The sequence below is a fragment of the Chaetura pelagica genome, unplaced genomic scaffold (assembly GCF_000747805.2).
Source record: "Chaetura pelagica isolate M959 unplaced genomic scaffold, ChaPel_1.0 scaffold119, whole genome shotgun sequence".
NCBI lineage: Eukaryota > Metazoa > Chordata > Aves > Apodiformes > Apodidae > Chaetura > Chaetura pelagica.
Window position 1 is genome coordinate 2,580,743 of NW_009954406.1, and position 25,779 is coordinate 2,606,521.

General features: G+C 34.0%; 1 protein-coding gene across 1 annotated transcript in view; it reads right to left on the reverse strand.

Moving 5' to 3' along the window:
* Positions 1 to 24,481, reverse strand: part of CCDC73 (coiled-coil domain containing 73) — a 53,673-nt gene extending 29,192 nt beyond the window's left edge. The window contains exons 1-7 of the mRNA XM_010004269.1: positions 24,350 to 24,481; positions 16,363 to 16,434; positions 12,933 to 13,004; positions 12,154 to 12,189; positions 10,368 to 10,442; positions 8,276 to 8,314; positions 1,551 to 1,686 (exon numbers count right to left, since the gene is read on the reverse strand). Of these exons, the coding sequence (XP_010002571.1) occupies positions 1,551 to 1,686; positions 8,276 to 8,314; positions 10,368 to 10,442; positions 12,154 to 12,189; positions 12,933 to 13,004; positions 16,363 to 16,434; positions 24,350 to 24,481 (562 nt within the window). The remainder of the gene's footprint in view (positions 1 to 1,550; positions 1,687 to 8,275; positions 8,315 to 10,367; positions 10,443 to 12,153; positions 12,190 to 12,932; positions 13,005 to 16,362; positions 16,435 to 24,349) is intronic.
* Between the last annotated feature and the right edge of the window lie 1,298 nt (positions 24,482 to 25,779).

The following is a 25,779-nucleotide window of genomic DNA, read 5'->3' on the forward strand; positions in this document are numbered from 1 at the left end:
TACATACTGCTTTTATACAGCAGATAAAGAACAAGAGTTTCTTAATTTAAACAACCTGCATAAAAAATGGCTCATGTACTTTCTGCCTGACTTTTCCACTGACTGCAGTTTTTTGCTCAGAATGTACAAGTTCCCTACATGCCTATTGCACATCTTACATACTGTACTGCAAATTGAATTCTCTCTGCAGCCAAGACACATTGGAGTAAAACTGGTTGAACAAATTGGTTTTGTACACAGCAGCAATTAGTTAGTAAAATATTTAATCTTTTCTACAGGCTAATTTTACAATTACTGATAAATGTAAGTAAAAACATGGCAAAAAGCATTTATATATGGTTCAAATAGTGTAAATTCTGAGAGTAAATGTGTTTTTTTTCCAATGGAATCGTAAAAAGATCTTTCTGCATCTGACATAGTAGAAAAGTCCTCTCCATTGTCAAGTGAAAAACATAGCAATGTTTTACCTTAGTTTGTTCTTAATATTAATCTATTAATTTTTTTTTTTACAAAAAGTTGAGTCATTGAAATCACAAAGAAATCACAAATACATATAAAACATATGACCAATTTATTCAAATTAGATCTGAAAAATTATCTGGTTTCAGGTAGGAAAAAATCCACAAACTTGTAAGCTTTGACATTTGAATTTTTGGTGGGTTTGGTGAGGGTTTTTTGTTTTCTTGAGGTGTTTGTTTGTTTTGAAACGCTTTTCCCCTTCCTTAAAAAATAATACTTTTTATTTATATCCCGTGTATGTGTATACAATGATGAAAACTACAAGCACACAAAAAAATACACAAGTCTGTATTCTACACATACACAGTGACGTTTACACAGAAATTTATCCCCTTGTTATGAGAAAAAAGGATTTTGCTCTCAAAGTACTAAGTTCAAAATTCATCTAATGAGGTATTTTTATCACTTGAGGTTATCACCTTAATTATTTTATAGATTAAAATTATAAATTTGTATAAAAGTATATGGAATAATAATTGCTTTGTTATGTATCAACAAATGAAGAGGAATAAGGTACATATTTATAAAGCTAGAATAGCCATATAGTCAGAACCTACATTACAATAACTGCATAAATTAGTCATCTACCCAATTTGTTTTCACAAACTGGTTTTAGGATTTTACATTCTGAACAACAAAACAATTTTAGTTATTTCCTTAATGTTTCCTGTCTATTTCCCAACATTAAATCTACTTTAAATAGCAATAATGCTGGAAGGGGTGGGTCTGCTGCTAGATTGTTTTGAGCACAAATAATTTCCTCAATATAATTTACTCTGTGTTCACAAGCATAACTGTAGTATAGTATCAGGAGGGAGCAGAAGAGGCACAAGGCCTGTGCTCCTTAACCTGGCACTGTCACAGAAAGAAAACACTGAGAAAGCTGCTGAGATACAGTAATTGTCAGTTGGTGTATTTGGTGTTTGTCACATGGTAGCTGCTATTTTTTTCTGAATTGTCAGGTATCTCCAACTCAGTGTTGTCAAAACACAGCAAAAACAAATGCTGGAGGACATTTAAGACATACATACCACTGTGCTCTAGTTTTCCATGAACACCTTTTACAATTCCAAACTGACATGCAATAGTAGCATAACACCTTTCAATTTCATTCAGTTTCTTATGATGCTCTTCTTTAGCTGTTAAGTGCATCTGTAATTTTTGATCCTGTTAGAAACACATAGGAAGCATCTACTTAATGATAGTAACTAGCACATATAAAACAACTCTCCAAATGCTTTTTATCATAATAGCAGAAATGCAAAGTCATTCCCAGAATATCTCAGTTGTCTATTTCGTATCTATCAGTTCCCATTTCCAGCTCGCATCTCATTCCAAAGACCTTCAGCTGTGTGTTAGATTATCAAAAAAGCACTAATATATTTTAATATGCTGTCCATTATTTTCAGGACAACTTTCATGTAAGTGTCTGCAGAACTGTATTAACTGTTTTCAAATCCTGCTTTCATGTTTTCCTTGTGAACACAGTCTAACATGCTAGAGCTGCCTGTGGTTTATACTTGTCCTCCTGCACTACAGCTCAGCACAGCTTTGCATTGTCTCATTCCTTTGATGTAGGATTTTCATGCAAGTTAATGCAGTACCCACCCCACATCAGCTATTCAGTACCTGTCCATGCCTTTAGCTGCAGTTTCAAAAAAATACAGTGGCTTCAGCAGCTCTATGTTTGTACTTCATTGCCCTGGCTGCTTAGTTGTCCCTACTGCAGTATGAAACTATACCAGGTTACGCAACAAAATTCTGCTGCCTGTTTAAAAATCCTAGACAGCTTAAATCACAGCCCCCACATCCAGTTATCCCAGCACCTTCATAAAGAAGCAGTGTAGAAATGATGAAGTGGTTGGAGACAGGCAAGAGTAGGAGCTCCTTAAACATGGGCGACAGTGTTAGTGTATGTATCATGACAATGATGTCTACAGATATTTTTTCTCTTCTGTAACATCACTAAAGCAATCTATTATGCAGAGAGGGTTTCTTCTTCTTTGTAAAGCCACTAGTAAGTGTACTATCTTCCTTTCATGATCTTCAGCACTTCCCAGCATCACATGGTTTTAATCAAAAAAGAAAACTTTTAAAGCTACATTACAATACAAACTCAAACAAAAGTACTGGTTTGGGTTTTGTTCAATGCAGACTTATTCAAAGTATAAGGCCACTATGATAATCACAGGATTTGAGCACCTGACATGTGAGGAGAGGCTGAGGGAGCTGGGACTGTTCAGCCTGGAGAAGAGGTGACTCAGGGATCTCACCACTGTGTATAATATGGGGTGGAGGGGAGGAAATAAAGAAGATGCAGCCAGACTCTTCTTAGTGGTCCCCACTGACACAAAGTGAAATATTGGATATTTCACTTAAATTTGAGAGGGGAAAACAATTACTGGAACAAGTTGCACAAACAGGCTATGGAGCCTCCATCTGTGGGGATACTCAAAACCCTGCTGGCCTTGGCCCTGTGCAACCAGCTCTGACTGAGCCTGCTTTGAGCAGGGCAGGGTTAGACTAAGTCATCTCCAAAGATGCCAAACAGCCTCATCTATTTCAGTTCTGGGATTGTTAAAAAATACATAATGCAAGAACAGTTAGGAGACAATTTGTGTGTCTGACACACCAAAATGCTAAATAAAAAAAGTGCACCAACTGCTTTTAAAGAGTAGTGATGACTTTGATTTAGATCAGTGAAACTAATGCAGATTAATATTCCATTCTCCCCAGAAAAATGTGAATAAGCTTATAGTGAATTACTTCCTCAGTATCAATTAGCAGTTGAAATATCTTGAAATACAATGAATTCACTTCTGCTTTAAGATCATGTATCTATTGTTTTTTTCTCTAATTTCCTTGGTAAGCATCTAACACTTTATTTTTACTTCTGTTAACATCTTGGCCTAAGTAATATCTTGTTGCAATTAATTCTCCTCAGTAATTAAGTAAAATGCATTTAAGTTTTATGAACTTTACCAATCTCTCCCTCTCCCATTTCGTGAAACAGTGATTGAAAATACATATTCACAGGAAACTATATTCAGTGAGACATGTCACTGATTTTTTAGAAATTATTTTTTTTCTCTTCCTCTTTATGCTGTATTTTGTTAATAGCTTTGCAGGTATTATTCAGTAATTTTAAAAAGTAATTTTCTCTGAAGAGAGGGGTAAAATTAATTCCTCGGGAAAGATATTCATTTATTTAGACATCTAATCTGTTTCTAATCTACAGTAGAGCAACACAGTAATTAAAATGAATTGGGTCAAATTCATTCCTGTGTGTAAATTCAAGTCACAAAAGGATGAATCTGGACCAGTCTGTTTGGATTCTGTAAGGCTCCCTTTCCATACAGTAACAAATGGAATACATGTCCAAGCAGCAGAGGATAATAAAAGCTGATAGTAATCAAAAGAAATTACCAACATGAGGCTGGCAAACCAGGATATACAATACAAATTTCTCATGTTTTATAAGGTATGAAATTAAACACACTACAGCAAATGGAAAGCCATAATGGAAGAAACATCACCACTTACAGAAACACTGTAAGGAAAGCAGGTTGTGAATGTTCCTATAGTTTCTCTTCTTCCTAGTCATAAGAAAACTGTTGGAGAACTGTGCTTATCTTATACTAGAATATGGATTTTATAACACCACAAAAAAAGAGTAAAAAAGGAAAAATTACATTTGCTTTTCCTGATAGTCATTCAGGTGTATTTATTCTAACAGATTGATGAACAGAGAAGCATTGCTAATTTAACACTGGAACAGCTTGAGGCAAGATCTGAGGTTTTTTGCACTGTTTTTAATACAGATTTTTCCTATATTCTGTCTTAAGTCAGCAAGACAGTGTGAAGCCCCACCTCCTCATTAGAAAAACAGAAATATGCTTTGTTGCTTCTCAGAGCTCTTTCCAATGAGAAAAGGAATTGGCCTGTTGTAGCCCCAAAAGTTTTATTAAGAGCTTACCACTTGCCTAAATGTGACTTTTGATGGCAAGCTGATGATCTCCAGGCTTCGTACACAGCAAAATAAAAGCAGCTTGGTTTGCCTTTTGACATCCATCCCTGAGTATGTGATTCTTCTGCTCACAGTGAAAATCTTTTAAAACATTCTTCCATAGAAAAAAATCAAGAAAAAGTGGGAGACACTGCAGGGTAGGGAGGGTATGACCCCGGAGTTGGAGTAAGACCCATAGTATCTTGGTTCTCCTTCCTAGTGTCTGATACTGCAAGAACACGAATTATTGCCCTGCTCTCCATCAGTAATAAAGATAGGCTGGGATGGGGAGTGGAACTGATTGTGGCCATATGGTTTGTTGAGGCACAATGATTTCTTGGTGGAACTAGACCAGAGAAATAGCTCAGGGTCAGTTAGGTGGCTGGAGGAAGACAAAGAGGGAATTGCTCATATCTCAAAGATATTCTGGAAATTAAGTCACTAGTCAGAGTTACTTAGTGAAGCAGAAGGTGGTAATCGGGAGGTGAAAGTGTCAGAGAAACAAAGGAGATGCAATGGCATGGAGACCTATGGCAAGATCACATGAAAATTATATGCAAAGGGTTACCAACTGTAAGCCTTAAAAATAGGCATTTCTCTTCTTCAATAGTTCCTCCAGTTCCCACTGTTTTTCTACTTAAAAGGAATTATTTTTAATTTATACTGTGTCACTGCCTTCTCACTTTGTATTTTAAAAGACCACAGTATAATTACAGGCAAATTCCTAAAGAGCTGTGAAAAAGAAATAAAAGTAACATTCCTATCTTAGATTATTAAGAATAAGCCAACATTTAAAATGACATATACTTAACATTTTACAGGAATTCATTTTTCATTCATTTACCATTTGCATCTGTATTAGAAAACTAAATGGTGGCAGGGAAGCTCTCAGGAAATACCTATACTGTTGTGAAAATATCCCTGGCACATCCTGGCCTGTGCCAAGTAGCCCTCATGCAAGCAGTTCCTGGGCACAGTTCAGGAGGATGTCTGCTGGGAACAATGTGAGCTATTTGGATGCAGCTTCCCTCGTTTGAAGTGCAGTACAGTTTAATGAACCTAGACCATTTCATATAATTTGACTGTAGCTTCACTTAAGTGGTCTTACCAACATTTAGTTTACCAATGTAAACACAGCTAGCAAGTGAAGCTAGACTAATTACCAGTCATCCACAGAAATAGCCACTTCATCTACTTTACTCATTAATACTGATGCACTGAATCACCACCTGGTAGACAGTGATGTCTTCCCATTGACTATAGAGATCTTGCACTCCAAATTTAATTTCTGAACTGCACACAAGATTTGTTCTCTAAGCCAGCCAACAGTAGCCTTAATCTCACTCTCCTTTTTATATTTTAGCATCATGAAGTATATTTAAGATTTAATGATTGCAGAAGACAAGTAACTCTAAATGCTCACTCTCTCAGACATGTCCTTAATCAGCTAATGGAAGTTTAGAAGGGAATACATGAACAGATGAAAAATTTTATTTAGGTTTTTGTTGGTTTTTTTCTACTCTACATCAGATTCTATTCTACACTCAGAGAGTTCTAGCATTCTACATTGTGTCACCTGCCATGAAATGAATGAAGGAGGAACCCAAGACCTGACCAAAGCCAGTTAGTTCTTCATTTCAGCAGCAAGAATATCATACAGAACCCACACTCAAGCTTATTCTATCAGACAAGTAGCTTTGTAGTAATCCTGTAGCCTCCTGATCATGAGTTCCACTATCCTTATGCAGTGAGGAGCAAAGTGACTACACCACACACAATAACCGACACTTATTGTGGAAGCAAAGCAGAGATGGGAGAAAAAGAAATCCTTTGTTTCTTTGTCTCTACACAGTCTTTCAATATGAAACAAAAACTTGCACGATTTCAAAATACTAGCAGGTATCATAATAATTATATCACTAAAATTTTCACATAACCTTAACTGGAGTAACACTCTAAATGATGATGTACATGGATTAGGCTAGTATTATATATGCAAGCCTAAAAGAAAAGAAATAAAGGAAGAAAATCAGAATAAAATGCTACATCAGTAAGACATGCTCAGTCCCCAGCACATACAAAAGCTACTTTACTGACTGACAGAGTTTCCAAGGTGCCTGATATAAACTAAACAGCACATCTGCTTACTTTCAAAACACTAGCCAGGGCATGATCTAATCTGCCCTTTATAAACCTTGAATTGAAATAGAAATGGTTTGGAATTTCATCCATTTTTTTATTAAATAATTTGCCATTTGTGATAGCAGGCTAAGAGACCCTACATGGGCTACTACTACTCTGATCCCTAGAATGTACCGACAACTTCAGTGCAGCTATTCAGAGTAAACTTGGTAGAATTTAACCCCGTTTAAAACTGCATATATTAGCCTGCTAGTGCATAAAGTGGTAAGAAAGAATTAATTTCTGTTTACCTTGTGCTTTTTTGTTTTCATCACTTCATACCAGAGCATCTTCTATATATGGCTAAGTCACACATGTTATGTTTAGTGCTACATGCAAAAGAGGATTTCTAATATCTTGTCCACCACTCAATAGCATTAAATAACCGTATTTGGTATCAAAGTCACAGCATCCCGATGTTTGTGAGATATTCAGATAATCAATTATTGAAAAAGTTTATAAACATAAGGAAGATATTTGTTTAAGCAGCACAGATGTATTTCTAGTTTATAGAAAAGGTGTTGTGATTTAAATATTCTAATTCAAATGGAAGATTGAGCTTGCAAGTTAAGAATGAAAGGTAGTATGTGAAAAGACCTAAATGCAAGTTCACGAATTCCATATATTTTAAACACATTTTTAGATTACATGTATTTTAAGAATATATATACAAGTTAAAAGTGAAGTAAGACAAAACACATTTTATGTTGCCTTTGATCTTTAACTTGTAGCCTTATCTCCCAGGTCAGAGGGCACATTATTCAATTTCACCATATTTTGTGTAAAACCACTGTACCGTTGAAGATGACTTTCAGTACAAATGTCATGGTACTTAAAGCTAAACTGGACCCTAGTTTTTTGAGCTTCTTAATTAAAATCACAGTTTGTAATGGTCTGACAATATTATCTTTATTCTTTCCAGTTGAGCAGCAGCAGAATTTCCACAGCATTTATTCAATCAAGCTTAGCAATGTTTCTGCAGCTCACTCTTTCACTTCCTAAAACAGACAACAGGGTTCAGAGCAACTATGCTGTCACTCCACAGAAATTTATTCTCTGTGTCAAAGGGAGTAAACTGGACTGGATGGAATCTAAACTGTTCAGGGGAACTGATGTTGAGAAGTAATTCTGAGAAGAGAAGCGAAAAAGAGTGAGAGTAAAATCTTAGTTTTTTCTTATAAATATCCTTAATAACTGCTTGGTATTCTCTATTACTTTTTTGAGAGGATTATGCTAGAACCTAGAAGGCTAATATAATTATATTATTCAAATCACAGTCTATAAAAAGCCTTCACTCTAATCTATAAAGAGAAAAAAAATGTACGAATTATACTTTAATACATGTAGAAAAAATTCCACATGACAAAGAGCAGCTATTGAACTATAAAAAACTAAAATTGTCAGAAAGTTTTTCATATTCAAAGCTGATTATCACCTCTTTTGGTTATTTGTAGTAATTATCACACATCATTCAACTATCAGAGTAGGCTAGTAATTGCATTATAGTTTAAGCAGAGATTCTCTTTTCATAAAAGCTGTTCCTTTTTTTTACTTTTATTAATTTCTTACCATTTCATTTAGTTTCTTTTGTAAAGTGTACTTTGAAATCTGTAAAATAAAACAGAACTATTAATTAAACTGCAGTTGCATTTTTTCCAACAACCACCATAATTTTGAATCAATGACACTATTTTTTTATTACTAGATCACTTTCCATAATTTCTCTTCAATATTTAAATTATGTAAAAATGCTTTATGCTGATTTGTTACTAGAAACATTTTTAAAATGCATAAATCCATGTGTTTTCTGACATTTACCATAAGATATTGTGCAAATAGAAAACCATCTGTAAACTAGACCCTTAGATACAAACAGAGAAGGAAACAGAGACAGAAATGAAAGTGTTTCCTCAAGTTCTAGAAGAATAGAAATGTGTTCTCTGTTGGAAAAAAAAAAAAAATCTAAGTAGATACTCTGAGTAGTGGCATTTAAATACATATTGTACTAATCTTGCATGCTTTAATATAAGGGTGACATTTGAAGTCATTAACACTTAGCATACACAATGGACATGAGAGTTTTCACTTGAATAACACTTAAAATCGCAAGTGCTTTAGTTTCTATGTCTCTTAGAACATTTAAAAAAACATGGACAATGTTAAAGAAAAAGAGAGAGAAATGTCATAGAACCCAGTGTGTGTAAATCTTTTACAGAAATATTATTTCTATTATTTTTTACAGAAATATTATTTCTAGAAAAAAATAAGCCTAGAGAACAATTATTTTAATTATTGTGACTCTCCGGATACAGAGGACTATACAATGAAATCAGGAATTCCTCACTCTTGTTTTAGGCTGATTTCCAAACAATTTATCTGTGTCCACAGGTTCATTGTGACCTCTTGCTTTCTCAAGTCACAGCAGGATTTCCTAGATCTGAACTGTTACACAAATGTTGAATCTATGAACATTTAATGTAAAGCTTTTTCTAAAAACAAAACAAAAAAATATTTGTTCTATCCTAGAAAAGAAAGACCAGTGGATTGTTTCATTATCTTCGCTGTCCAATGTTATGTTGAGCAGACCACAGAGGGATATTCTACAACATCTGTGCGATGCCAAGGCTTGAACAAGGCAACAAAATTCTTTACAGTTATTGCACAGGTGACCAGCCATGGGAGTAAATATATTTTGCTCCTAAAATACCTTCAGTGGTAACTAAATGATTAAACAAACAGTCTGATACCAAATAAATGCATCCTATTATGAAAGAATGTGAATGAGAACCAAACAGGTGGTGAAATCCTGGGTAATAATCCATTATAACCACATTGTTGTCAACAGAACAGTTATCCTGCTCAGTTTTGGGTAGAAAACTAATTAGTTCCTGGCAATACCTGAAATCTAGCAATGCATTACAATGCTAATTCTCTTCTGTGTTGAACGAAAACCTTCAGAATTCTACCCTTTTAATCCATTTTCAATCTATCTGTCTTGGTCTCTAAAAGAAAACTAAGTATGAGCTATGTTCCTATGTCTTCCTTTATTTCAGGTAACTGGATCATGAAGTGCTCCAACACCATCTACCAACACAATATACAGATATAACATCAAGTGGCACCAGAGTAAATCATGTGCTCGTGCAACAATTTTGATCACAAATAGGCTTTGGAAAGCCATGGATTAAGTGGTAAATACAGAAATCTCCTAGTGAAACAAAGGAAAAGACTGAAAAACAGGTAGCACTGTGAGTTGCTGGCCCAGTGTGAACACTCGCTTCTGTTTAGGACTCCCAAACCAAAGCTTCCAGCCAGGTGAGAAGACGACAAGAATAGAAAGAGGGAGACTATGGAAGTGAAAAGAAAGCACATTTCCCAGATTTTTGGGACTTTATTGAGTCTTCAGTTCTTCTGGAGGAGAAGAACTTTAGCAAACCAAGTATTGCTGATGCTAAAGATCATATCAGAAACTCAGTGTTAGGAAGTGAGATGCACATGTACTAGAAAGGTTAAATGAGAGGACAGAAAGACCCTCTTAAAAACAACTATCTTCTTACCAGTGGAAAATAATAATAATAATAATAAAAAATAATAATAAAAAACCCACTAAAAATGAAGCACTTAAAGAACAAGGAAAATTATTCAACAAAAATAAATGTACCTGTAATGCTTTTAATGCTTCTTTAAGTCCATCAATTTCTTTTTCTTTTGTTTCCACAGCAAGTTGATATTTTCCCTTTCAACAAAAGCCATACTTCAGGATTTGGGCAGAATAAATACATTTACAAGAATTTATCAACAAGAATGTTTTGAAAATAATGCAGTACTCTGCTATGACAGAACAATTCATTGGTGAAAACAGGTAAAAGTTCAGCTAAACAGTTTTAAAATGTACATATATATTGCTATAAAAAGAAAATCAAAATTATTATAATACTTTTTCACCACTTATGAGTAGTCACGAAGTTTTAATGTTTTCTGTTCTGGGAGAGACAAGCCTGAGAAAGGCAGAATTCATAAGTTACTTTAGTTTAGAGCAAAGATACTAAATACCAAAGCCAAGTACCAGGTAAACTCATTAGACCCCTTAGCAAGGTTGTCACAGAAAACATTTCCTCATCTTTTCCAGTCCACAATGATTAGGCTGTAATCTGCTATCACTAGAATTACTAAATACATGCAAACATATACATATATATGTGTATGCGTATATATCCACACACTTATGTATATACATATATATACACACACGCATACATACATAGATATATAGATACATATAAATAAGAATAAAGTGTAAGCACTTCAGTGGAATTAAGTCAAGTAAGAATCTCGGGCAGCAAGCAATGCAACAGAGAGCAGAATCTAGATATGCCAGGGAAAACAAATACATCCATTCAATCACCCCTGTGTGTTCCACTCATTTCTGGGTAGATAGTGCTGACTGTGCAATCTCCTGAAACCACCCTGATGAGTAAAAGCATGTGTTTTCTGTCCTGAAACATTATAGCTCGATTTATTCTTTTAGTTACTTTGGTATACAGTACTGAAAGTACTGTTTGATTCAGTTGCTGTATTTAGAGGGGAAAAAAACCAAGTCAGCACACAATTTTGAAACAGTAGCGGTCATTTAAAATGAAGATCAAGGGCTAGTTTGCAGGTATGTGTGGACAAACAGGGTGTCTTAACATGAAAAACCTCAAAATGCAAGCAAGAAAATAACCAGGTAATATAAATGCAGTAAACAATATAGTTAACTTTTATATACTTTCAAGCCAGTTTCACCTGTTGGCAAATTTCTGTTCAAGTTCTTACAAAACATGTAACATACTCATCTACTCTTCCTCATCGGGAAATTTAAGTGAAACAGTAGAGTCCACATTCATAGGCTTTACTATTTGAAATAGGCTCCTAACACATCAAATGCAAATCCTTTATTCAGAAGAGGAAGCAGGCACTCAGCTTGCTATAAAAACTCATGTAGTTAAGAAAAATCCCAGAAATTCCTGTTTACGTATGCAATTCTCCAGTTTAGTTCAAGTTCCTTAGGAAATCAAGCCCTATTAAAATCTGGTTTTACTAAACCAACTAGAATTGTTATTTTTCACTAGTACATGACAACTGTTCAAACCCCTAAAATAAAGTAACTTTTTAATAGCTTCAGTATAGAATTATCAAATAATTATTATTCCACCACTGATTCTTAGCATAAGCAGATTTTTTTAAGTGACATATCACATGGAATAAAAAACTTTTGCAGTCTATAAACAAAACAAAACAATGACTGTAACAAAGGTTAAAAAGAAATTTATTTTGCAAAGGCCATAGCAAGAAAAATAATGTAATTGTAATACACTTAGTTTATACTCAGAATATGTTTGTTAAGCTATATGGCATTATCATTAGCTTCACTGGATGACAAATAATAAGTAATTGTAACTGAGTACCTTTTCTTCTTCCATGGCAAACATCCTTGCTTGTAACTGATTGTAAGTGGCATTTAAAGAAAAAAAAACAAAACAAAACAACAAATCAATACAGCATATGGGATTAATTGTATCCATGCACCTTGACAAGACAATATAGTGCTATTACCCTGCACAGTGTACTTCCTGGGCTTTTTTATCTTTACGTATAGAGTTACAAGAAGCAAACTTGTGAATTGCAATTTTTTTTTAAAAAAAGAAAAACCTAATTGCTTGTCAATTTCTTTTTTGTGTGATATGATTGTGATGCATTAATAACAAAAACAGTTTCAGTTCCTGTGACTGTTCTTTGCAAGTTCTTGGGCACTCAATTTTGTTGATTATATGTTATGGAGAAAAAAAAACAACTCTGATCTGAAAGACTAAAACACACTTCCAAATGTTAAATTGAGTAAGTTATGTGGCAGACTTTTGCCATGGTTTGTTAATCTAACCTTGCAGTAGACATACTGTCTTAGAAAGAAGTTACCCTGGTGAAAAAAGATTAAAAGAAGCATTATCTTCTCCAGGAATTTTTGGAAGAATAAAAATGAAAAATTCCCAAGAAGATTGGCTCATTGGGAAGAACTGCCAAAATACAGGCATCATACTGTGTTTGGAAAAGAGAAAGACCTGATTTCTTGAGCTACATATTCTAACATTTTATATGCAACTGAAAATATTTTAATACCAATTACTTGCTACCATGCCATCTTATTCTAAAATGTCATTGTCAAAGCTTGAAGGCCTTATTTTGCTACCTGTTTTTTAAAAGCTGCCACAGCTTCTTTATTTTGTTGTTGCAATGTGTCCGTCTGAAGCTGCAGACTTTCCTGCTCAAGTGAAATACAAAGTATGTTTTAAATATCTTACAGCAAACTGTACACAGAGTATTAAAAAAAAAAAACAAACAACAACCTGATTCCTTGCTAAATATTTTGTAGAAAGACTTGAATGATTAAAAACAAAACTAAGAAGAAACATTTGTTAGCTGGTAAACATATTTTTGGTGGTGGTTTTGCTTTAATTCATAACAGGTAACAATTCTCACCTCTGGAATCCAGATTTGTTGTTGCTAGGACTTCTATAAGCAACTCTTACTTGTCCTATCAACCAGCAGAAACAATCCAATACCCACTGCCATTTTAAGATACCATCCTGACCCAATTCCAGGTATTTATAACAGAATTTTAATTTAAATCTCCATTAAAAGTATATAATTGCATTAAACAGTCTGCTATTACATTTTTTGTTAAATTTTAGTCATTTAACAAACTATGTGAAAGAGCTGAAGGAAGGCAGAAAAGACTAAGGTGACAGTGGGTCCTGGCTTTACTCCCATCCATAAACACAAGAAAATTAAAGATATACTATTATATTTATTTTTGTTATTATTTCCTATCATAATCTCATAGATTAATAATACATGCGGGAAATTGAAATCTTTAATATCTTTAAGCATCATATTACTATACAAGAACACATCCCCAACACTAATCAAGGTGAAATGACACAGAAGATGTGCTTGTAAAATCAGGCTTTTTAAGATCTAGAGACTAAAAAATCTTAGGTAAAGGTAGTCAAGGAACTGTCCTTGCACAGCTGTTTAGTTAAGAAATATTAGTATGAAGTAGTAAAATATCAAGTAATAACTGCACAAAAATAAATATACATTGGGAATGGAATGACTAGGGGAAAATAACTCGATCATTTGTTTCACACGAGAAGTATATTTTATTCTTCTGCCTTAATTCATAAATTGAGAGTTTTTCAGACATAAAGTCTGTCTCAAAATTGCTACTTTCAATTTTGCAAATTGTTGTTGCTTTCAAGTTCCATATGTGAGAGCTGCTGCCCTTTGACAAAAGGCAAGAATCTACTGAAGAAAGGTGTTTTATATTCATGCACATACTCATTGTAAGATAAGTAAAGTTTGTATTTGCATCTAACAAGCAATATTACATGAAAAAATACTTTAAAATGTGAAAATAAAAGTATTGACGAATGTTTTCCTCAAGTTGGCACTGAGAACTGTCTTCAAAGACACAGGTTTTCCAGTGGGTAAAGGGGCATATCAGCTATACTAGAGAGACAAAAATGGTACTGCACTGGCAAGTCAACTTCTCAGTGAAGTATTCCTACCCACCACAGGAATAAAATGTTTGTATCCACAGAACTGTCAAGTTAAGATGACATTCCTTTAGATTATAGGAATTCTAGCCAATATTATAAAATAATGTGTGTAGATATAAGTTTGGTTACACAGTCATCCTTACAATACATCATTACATACAATTTTGTGATTGATGTAACAAGTAACTGGAAATAAGCATTACTGAGCTCTCCGTAGTATAGCACAGCCTCCTTTACATGGTGTATTCAACTAATGTCTTTTACTATTAAAAAAAAAGACTGGGGAGTTCCTACAAATTTTCATTTCTGAACAGGCCACACAGCCAAGACTGTTAAATAAAATATTTAAATACAACTTCCTCAGCAATTCAGTTTTGCAATAAATTTTCCACACATGCCAAGTGTGTAGTTCAGGGAGAGTGAAGAACAAAGTTACTTTCAAAAAATATAAGCAAAATCACCTTTAATATTGTAATGTTATAGCATGAGGATATTCATTAGATTTAAAAGAATATTTTATCCAGTTATTCTGTTTTCCCTACCCTAGTATTTTTTTTTTCAAGAGCAGCAACAGTATTCATAAAACATAGATGAAGATTTGCTTTAAAATTGCAATATAAAACCAGAAACTTAGCTCAAGTAATCTATTAATTTCAAACTAATTTGCTAAATATAAGGTAAAATAAAATCCATACTGAATCACAGAAGTGTTGACTGAAAGGAATCTCTCTGAAGGTAAAAACAGAACAGAACCTTTGATAAGGCAGGAGAAGCTGACAACTTACTGAACTACTATTGAGGTCAATATGATTCTGTATTCAGAAACCACCAGGTCCCAAATTCAATTTAAATGTCATACTTGGCATTTTCACCTTACTGAGATGTCCTGAATTAGACACTCATATTAGCTTGTTGCTTTGGTGTTCCAGAGCTCTACATATGTGTTGACTTGAAGTTCCTAATATCTACAACTCATTGTTTACACTAGGTTTGCCATATGCCAATGTTAAATGCAAAGTGAAGAATAAAGGGATTTCACCTAACTGCCTGTAAGTTCCATCTTTTAATTAACTGCAAATTAAAGTGCTGTTAAGGTCTTAGAGTGAATGGAAATCATTCCTTTGAACCCAATTTATTAAGAAATGAAATGCTAGGTTAAGAAAAGCAAAGAAGGGTTACCAAACTGAAAGCACTGTTGCTTTTACAAATATAAAATGTTTCCTGTTTCTGTGTGCACATATATATCTTTCAGAAAAAAGCACATAGTTAGGATTATTAATTTAAGATGGTTAGGATGAACTCCAAGATGAAATAGTTTTCCTTTACCACTAAGATGTTAAATATCCCAAGATCAAGGATAGAGTTGAAATTATTGTTTTTTCTGTGATCGTAAAATATACAGAGTGAAACCTTTTATCTTGTGACCTAGTGACAGGGGTCATAGGTTTGATTGTATTAGAGAGGGGAATGGATTTCCTATCAAAGCATAACCTCAGGAGCCCTAACCCAAAGAAGAATGCTCAACTTATTTTACTGAAAACTTCATTCTGAGCAGTTAAAAGCTGACAAACCCCTTTTGAGTATGTCTAACATCAGTTTCTGTTTTAATTTTTTTTTGGACTAATTCTCATCCCCAAAACATTGCATGTCAAGTTGTTTGTACAACTGCACTGGTACTTGCACTTGCCAAAGCCAGGCATAATACAGAGAAGCTGCTGTGTAGCTGCCCCCACACTAACATGTTAACGTGTCTCATGTTAAGTTAAATGTCTTGTTGCTTCAATATTTACATCCCTTTTGAATGAAAATTTCCAGTTGTGTCAAATATTAGACAATACTCTTTTGTTAACCAGATTTCTAGGTTGGGCACAACATGAATCAAAGTAGAAAATTCTGAAGTTCATAACTTGACAATAAACTATTGACTACCACATTCTACTGTTAGAAATTACAATAGCCTTAAAAAGGAGAATTGTACCAAATCATTATTAATATTATATTATTATATTAACATAAAATCCTAGCAGTTAACATACTAAAACCACACAGAAAAATTACCTTCTGCCATTCAAGTTCCTGCTTCTCTACAACCATTTTACTTATTTGATCTTCATAATTAATCTCTGATTCCTATTTAAAACAAAAAAAACACACTTACAGAAGCCAGTATCTGCAAATCAAACACAAACATAAATTGTGTATTCTTACTCTTCTTCCTTCACAGGTTAGTACAAAAAACAGGATGTGCCTACACACCATACAGCAAAAAAATAAACAGAACAAAAGCTCTCCAGATGTGGTAAAACAAACTGTTACAAATTATTTTGGTAAAAAAACCTGCAGAATAAGAAACTTGGATTTAAATGCATAGCAGATTATTAGGAGCTTGGATTATAGCAGGAACTGCTATATAGGAACTTCATCCATATTCTCTTCCGCATTTTACAACAAAACCAGACTTGACTTCACAGTTGAAAAATGAGTGAATATTCTGATGATCCAAGTCAAAATACTGAGATGAAGAGAAATTCAGCAAGCTGCAATAAATGCTTCAAGAATCACTTGTTAATCAGATACAGATAATCATGATTAATGAGTCAGAATATTTGGGACATTTTAATTAATTCAACTGAAAGTATATGAATATTTATTATTTTGGACTCGTGAATTTTACATGTAAAATATTCATAACATATTTTAAAGGAAAATTTGGCTGACAGAGAACTAAAGTTCCTTAGCTTTTGCTTCTCTGATACGTACCAGTAGAATATAGATGGAGGAGACTAAGATTTCACCTGTCTTGTGGTAAAAAATAATACATAAATTTTGAAGAGTAACAATGCTCCCCAGTTCTGCCCTAACAATAGCACTTCAGAGCCGCAATTAATTTGTTTTCTGATACTAACCTTAAAGTACTGAAATAAAAGCACACACGTCTAAGTTCCCAGGAGTGATAAAAACAAATGAGGTTGACTTACAGCTTCTTATAGAAGAGTAATCTTAAGCAGTTTATGTCATTAAACAACAAATGCTATTAGAATATTTTATTAGCAAAAGCCTTGTTCAAAATTGTAAGAAGTAAGGATTATAAAATTTGACCCTTAAACACACTATTTAAATTACTCTTAAACCAATTAAAATGCCTTGCAGTAGTATTCTTGCCTAATTCCAGAGTATGTATTTTCACTACTCCAATGTGCAGGCACTAACATACATAAGGGTATTCAAGAGACAAAACCAAAAATTTTGATGCAGTGAACAACTAAACGGAGAGAAGGAGGTGACCAGTTATCCCATGGAACAGACCTAGTGCCCTGGAACTCAAGATTCTGTACCAGTGCAACAGAAGCAATAGTAACATCTTGCCACAGAAGATGTAGCATAGACTTAGATAACACAAAGGACAGTGGCCCTGGAGTACCTGAACTGCCCGCACAACTGAGTCCTAATATGCCTTCTCATAACGTGCTGGCTAATTTTTCAAAGATATTTTTTGAGAAAATGCAAACTAATATTACTAGTTATTGCATTTCTTCAGATTCTATGCATATCAATGTCTCTCCTTTTCTTCTTTATAAAATAATCTAATTTGGTGTATTTGTAATAAGCCAGAAGCTCAAGTTTAGAGCACTTATAAAACAAACTTCAAACTTCAGCTAGCATCAGAAAAGAAATACAGCTATGAAGATAAGGTGGTAACAGAGATAAAAGAAGCTTAATATACACACTGTGATTCTGACCTCACTAAAATTTATGGCAAATCTATCATTAATTTCAACGGTTGCTGGAGATCAACAAGTATCTATCTATGAAAACTCACCATGAAACAAAGGGAAAAGAATGTAATATTTGAAAGGGTAGCAACATAGTAGATAATAGCATTATAAATTCTTGACAAATAAAACTTTAATTCAAATTGACTGGGCTTCCAAAACACAACAGTTAACTAATGTACACAACAACAAAAATATTTTATAAACAATGGAACTGAAATCAAACATATAAATCCTTTCAATTCTAAAATGTTTAAGTATTTTAAATCCTAATGAGGACACTGAAAAGCATACAGAAATCCATTTTTGTGCAGACACTTGGTTTCAAATTTTACAATCATTCTAAGAAACAACATGTTAAAATTTAACTCCCACATCCATACCAAGCATCTACATTTAGCTAAGTAAATACAATAATGTGAGCTTGAAAAATGCATTAAATTCCATTTTAAGTGAGACCTAAAGAGGATGAGAACCAAAGTTCTAGGTGAACAACACTCCTCCAACTCACTCTCAAATGATACAGGAAAATCTGGAAGCTATCAAAAATGTGTATATATGTAACTACTGTTGAAAAAAATAAACATCATAAATACTAAACTGAGAATGACAATTACATGATAAAAGTGTCCTGCTGTGAAATTGCTAACAATTATAAACCTTATCCATCATTTTTACTTCTTTCAAAGGGCACATTTAGTTTACCAATTTTGAATTGAAAGCTCTTAAAACTTGTGTGAAGCACTTTTTTTTTTTTTTTTTTTTTTTTTTTTTTTTTTTTAAAAGTTCCACCAGCTGTTTAGTAAGACAAAAACATTTCCATTATACTGAGACCAATATTGTACATAACTTTGATGAGGTATCAAAAAAACAAAAAACCTTAAAAGTGTTCATTTTTTATTAGATGCCTTAGGACTACATGGATTTAAGTGTTTTTATAAAAAAGACTATCATAACAATAAAAGAGGAGTAATTTGATGGTTTATTTACTCGATATAACCTTTAGAAAGTGTCAAGCCTTCTTTAAAGTGTTTGCTTGAGGCTGTAGTTTTACAAGATGGGCTGTGGATTGGTCAAGCCCCCTCGATTCTTGACCCTGAACAGATTTAGGAACAGAGTACAGCTGGCTCATGTCCAAGCAGCCAAAACTGCTGCTAGGTACTTTTATTATCTTTTTCAAACTCACAATCTACCTCCTACAAAATTGTACATCCAATTTCTCATGCACGTAAATCAAATAGTACTCACAGAAACTAGTTTCTGATTTTTTCACACTATAATTTGAATACCCTTTGTACAGTAAACAGTCCAGTACAACTTTTAGTGCACTGCATGGATATCCTTCCTAAATTTTGTTCCCACAACACATGTTAGAGGGAGGAAACAAAAATATTTATAACAGCTTTATTCTACCTTTAGTTCCCGATACAATGTTTTTGAATCTTAATAGCTACAATTATTAACCAAAACCTTTAGCAACAACATATTTGGAATTTATACTCAAAAACTGTCCTTTTTCAGAAGCAGAGAAAGAGAAATCTGTACCAATCACCTCTTTTCCTTTAGAAATCTTCCATGGCCCTGTCCTTGATTCATTGCATAGGCTTTAATAGCTCTATATTTAAATAAATCTAATCTACATAAATATATTCCTTTAAATGCTTGTATTGATACTCATAATGCTCTTCTCTCCAACCTCAAATAATCAGTTCCTAATCAAAAGCCACATTATTTGCTTACACAGAAGGTGTAAACTAAGACATTGCTTGTATATGTCACAGTAATGAGATCCATAAGCTTCAGTAATGCTTATTCTTTTGCAGCCACATATTTACTTTTTTAATATTCAGCTTCGTTTCCACCTTTGCTAAAAGTACCCTAATTTACACATAGGCAGAAAAAAACAGCTGTAAGACTTAGAATTTTTTGTTCTCTTTCACTGCCACCTGTGTCAGAGGTGTCTTGTTTGCCAACTTCTAGGTAGCAAAGAAAAAACCCACCACATCTCTCTAATCCGTGTTAACATTGTTTCTCCCCCTGACTCAATCTCCTCTTTTTACTCTATCATTTAAGAAAATTAAATCAAGCTCTTCACCTTTCTTATTGTTAGCAGTCAGAATTGTTCCTTGCAATGGACTTCACTAAGATCTTTCATCTCCCTAGCAACCTATTTCTAAAAAATTGTTCTGCCTTACTTTCTAAAATTTTAATTGTTTGCATTAATAGAAACCTCAAAAGAGTATTAAATTTTTTTTTCTTTCATGATTCTCATCTTATGCAACAGTCAAATGATAATTAAAACCCAAGCTCTATTTCATTAGAAAAAAAATAATTCTTTCTGCCCCAGTTTCATTCCATCTCATTTTTGCTCCCTGTAGAATATTGTTTCCACAGAGCTACCTATATAGCAGGTGTCTCTGGTAGCCTTTTAAACTCTTCTGCTATTCCACACATTTGGAGGTGGTGGTTCTCTTGCAGAACATGCCTCCAACAAGACTTATCTTTGTGTGCAATGTAATGCTTCTGGGATTTTTTAGGTCTAGACATAGCACAACCAATATAGCAGTTATCATAACTAGCATGACCACCAATAGTGTATTACCACTCATAACTCAAGTTTAGTCCTGCTTTGCTCTTTCTGTTCAGTTTCGGGTTTCATCAACTTTCCTCCCCTAATATCTCAAAAAAACCAAACCAAACCAAACCAATTTACCTTTTGCAACTCTCTGATATTTACAAATACTAGTCTTGTTACTGCCACTTTCAATTTCATTTCCATACCGATCTCCACTTGTCTAACTAAACTCTAGCTCTGCACAATTATGTATACCTTTTCCATCCAGGAATGGACTAGCTCAGGTATCCTGAGCTACAATGTGCTCTACATGGTGCTACATGGTGCAGTGGAAACACCTTCATAGCTGCCAGAGGGGAAAAGTACATTTTACAAATGACAGAGAGTAAAGGGTGAACAAAGATCCTTCATCTCCTTCCTCTAAGAAAAATCGAGAAGATTTGAAGAACTTGGATTAGAATAGTCAAAGCCATAGCAAAGCTAGAGTTTGAGGAATGGAGACAAAGTTGCTCAAACCTACCTGAAGGGCAGATACATACAGCTCTGCAGCATCAGACTGAGCTACAGCTTCTGATAACAGCAACCAGAAAACCTCAAGGTGAGGTGTTGGGAGGGCCATAATGTCTGCTTCATGACAACAGGCAAGATTGAGCATTTGTCTCTTTTAGTAAGTCCATCAGGCAATATCCTCCTTGTATTTTCTTTCTCAATGACTGCTAACTGGCCACCAGCATGAATGTGCATATGCACAAAAAGGAGGTCTAACTTGTAACAAAACAGAAGACAGAAAGGAGCAGAAACCAGGAAAAACAGGGAAAAGAAAGAAGGGTAAAAGAGCTGCAGGGAAGGAGAATAGATTCAATATCAGCAAAATTATCAGACCAACCAGCCTTTAAAGAAGACTCTTGTCTACAACGTGAAACTGATTCCAGAAGTCCTAACACTCCACATTCCTCTGCTGTGAGCACAGATATGAAATTCCCTAGCAAAGCAGACATGATATCCTCACTTCTGGTGACTGATTCTAACACCACCTCCTATGTCAACATACCCCTTTGGCTCAGGCAAGGGATGCTTCATGTAGTGCTTGACACTACATAGTAGGATAGTAACAAACAATAACTCAATATGGCTTCAGTCTACAAAATGGGAGGGATGGGGTGTGAGAGAGTATGGATTTCAGGATTTTAAAAGGAAATACTTAAATAATACTATATTAAACTATTTATTTGAACATAGAAAATGTTTTATGGGTAAACTGAATGCCCTTTGCAACTCTAATGTTCTTTAATAGAACACATTTTCTTTTATGCTAAAGAAAAAGTTACTTTGTGAAGTAACTCTTTGTAATTTTACTACAGAGAAAAATATAAAATCTAATACACTCCAGGCAGAAATTACAGAATCTATAGCATTAGCCAGATTTTGTGATGTCCCAGTCAACACCAGAAAGAGCATTCAGGTACAGAATCAGGTCACTGAAACTTGTCCTTTGCATCAACAAAAATGTTAGTAAAATTCAAAAACATAATCACTAAAATTTCTCTTTCTTATATACAGCAAATCAACACCTCCTCTGCTTCAACTACTAGCAAAAATACCCATATCCCCAGAGTATCAGGACATATATCTATGGAAGAATTTCCTTGATTTCTCATGTTTACAAGCTTTTCTTGACAAAGATGTTTTTCTATATCTAGTAAAAGAAACAAGATGACTCAAGGCACAACATGGGTGCTTTCTTGCCCTTGCAGACATTATCTTAAAACCTAACATCAGCTCTCCTATGTGCATTGTACTTCAGGAAGACTTCCAATTTGACCTACTATGCAGCAACTTTGTATTGTCTAATTCAATTATATTTATCCCTTAAGAAAAGGATCATCTCATATTACTCAACAAAATTAACTCTGCAGAGCAAGACTGACAGACTTTGGAACAAAGTTAATGGGATTTCATAGCATCACTTTTTAAGCAAAAGCATCTGTACAGAGTTCTACTTTAAAAATAAAAAATGAATGGCACTGCTTGTGGCCATACTAATTCAGAACCCTTGCTTGTTCACAATATTATTGTTTTATATTCAAATTTTCAAACTTACTAAGCAAGCAGTTCCAATTTCATTGTTAAAGCAAAGCAAACAACTAAAATGTATGCACAGATACTTAAAGATTTAAAATTTAGTTTTTGTTAAGATTATTAACTTTTCAAAAACTTTTTAATTACCTAAATTTATAGCTATAAACAGTTAATTTCTTTTTTTTTTCTTTTTTTCTTATGGATGAAGAAAGGCACAGATGTTTCAGAAATTGAGGGCCATGTCTTACCTATGGAATTGCCTCTAGGCATTAACTGATTTTCAAACTAAAATCACTTCTTCATCCAAAAAAATACTCATCCTCCTGAGTCAACCTTTTATATAACCACAGTCACTTACTTTTGTGGCATAGTAGATACAAGAAAGGCAAAACCAAAAAAAACCCATGGGCACTCTAAACATTTTAGGCAATCCCCATGGCACTCTATAAACATTTTAGGCTCTGCCCAAGTGCACTAAAATGCAAAGTTCAGAGTGTAAATAGCATTAGCTCAAAGATCTTAAATGAAAATACACTCAAGTAATTTTTATAAAAGTTAAATTCTTCAGGCTTTACTTTTTGATACAATGATAATTAGACTAGACTAAACACTACCATTGTAACTATGGGTCAGACTATGGTGAATTTCAACAATTCTGCTCCAAAAAAGGTGCACCTTCTTTCTTGGATTTTTTTTAGTGGAAGTAATTCTTTTGTTTATGTTTTTTAAAGAGAGGATTAGGGTATTTAACTAAGATCAAGACAAACATAAATCAAGCATGTCATCAATATTAATATATTTATAGTAATAACACACATCATTTGAACAGGTCAAATTCATCAAATACAGAAAGATATACTTTAGGTCTTTCAAAAATACCACAGTTAAGAAACACTGGGGGAAGAAATAGAAACAAATTCACACATCTGAAAAAGTAACCACAGAACAATATAAATGAAAAATTAACCACAGCCAAATATTGCTGCCTTCAACAACACAGAAACAATTTTATCTTAGTACTATAAATTATTCAACTCACATTTCAAAACCAAAACACACCCCACAAACCCCAACATTCATACGCTATTATTGTACGGCTCTAACTTAATAGCTTAATGATTTTTTAAAATGTTAAAATACGGGGGATTTTTTATCACAGTTGCTATTTGCCCTCTTAAGTAATTTTGAAAAGCACAAGCAAACAAGAACAAGTCAAAACTACTGCTTTTCTGGCAAATGGCAAATCAAAGCCAAAAGACTTCTGGACTTGGCTTCTTTACTTTTCTTACCAAAGGCTGCTCTTAAAGAGAAGAACTAAAATAAACCACAAAAAAGGTAATGTAGATAATTTTTGTCAATATCCTGGTGATCAACTGTAGCAACTTTGTACACAATTACAGGAAAGCCAAATTCATGCCCATGCAACACTGTTGTGCCTTTGTGCTGCCTACAGACACATTTCTAATACTGACAATGCCTAAAACCATGATACTTTAAAAACAACAAAAAAACAACAGCAAAACACATGCATGAAGTTTACCCACACTTAGGCAGCTTTCCTGTGGTTGCATACAAGGAGACAGAAATACAACAGTAAAAACCAATGTAAACTATTTACCCTTCTTATACGCAGTTCTTCTACTGCCTCCAATAAACTTGTTTTAAAGTCTAACAGTCGAATGGAAAGTAATGTCTCTGATGGACTTTGAAGAGTGGAGTCAAGGGCTTGTGTTTTAAATTCTTCATCCATTCTTAGAACTTGTTTCTGCAAAATAAAAATGGGCATTTCCTCTCCAGTTTATCTTTAAGAGAACAGTCAAAGTGCAAAACTTGCAAATGTAGAAGCAAATTCTTCATAAAAGGAAAAAACCTACTAGTTAACAGCCATTATGCAATTGCCAATATTTGAATTGTAAATTAGAGTACAACACTGTAAAAGAAAACAAACAGCTTTATCAATAATTCACCACATTGATTCGTTTTTCCTTTTTATTTTTTGTTTGGTTTTAGTTTTAAACAAAGACTGTGATAAGCATGAAAAAGGAAGTATTAGAGTTGTATTTTGGTTCTATTCCCACAAGACCAAATATCAAAACATTGTACTCTAAGCCAGTTACATCTGTTGTTGTCAAGCAAGGAGTTAGCTGAGACACAAACCATGTGACTGTGTAGGGACAAAGTGTGTTTGTTAGTGACATCAGAGACTACTACAATATTTAGTCAGCATTTGATTCACAAAAAGGTAACACTATATGTATTCCAGCTGTACTTTCCATATTATATTTTTTTTTGCTTGACACTGAATTTCCAACAGTCCACTAGAATTCCCAATGCCCTCCCTTCCCAGAGACACTCTGTGTGCACTTCTGTACTAAGAATTAGAGACAGGGGTAAAGCACAGGAGTTACGACTGACCTGGCCGCTGCCACAGAACCCTTAGAAAGGAATTCCTGCAGGAAGAACAGAGACCTGGTCTGTATCACTGGGGCATAACAACCACAAATCAGGGCTCACCACTTTTTTGGATGTTGTCTAAATAAAACCCTAACATAGATCAAATTTAAGCTTCTTGGTCATGGATAATAGATTGATTCCCTACTTAGTTTCCTCACCGTGAGTGTTATTCTGAGTTACTGAAATCACCTTTTGCTAAAAACAGGAAAATCAGGCTTATTTTTGTCTTCTATGTTAAAACACATGAATAATGCTGAAATGTTAATTTGATATACTTTTATAAGTTTCTTTTGGCAGCGTAAAAATGTGTATGTTTGAAGAACTTTTGAAGAGGTGGTGGATAAAGGTCTGACTAAGAGCCATGTACAAACATGTACCATCTTCAGGCAACAAATCTGTTCTGTCAATGTGCCAACATGAATCAGCCACTGTGCAGCCAGTCTGAATACATTTTAGAGAGAGTTTAGGCCTAGAGTTTTTAAAAAGTAAAGTGTTAGGATAATAAAAACCCAAACAAACTACTTTTTCTTTAGCCTAGGATTTAGAAGTGATTAAATCAGACCTTAAGCACATTAAAAGACCTTAAGCACATTA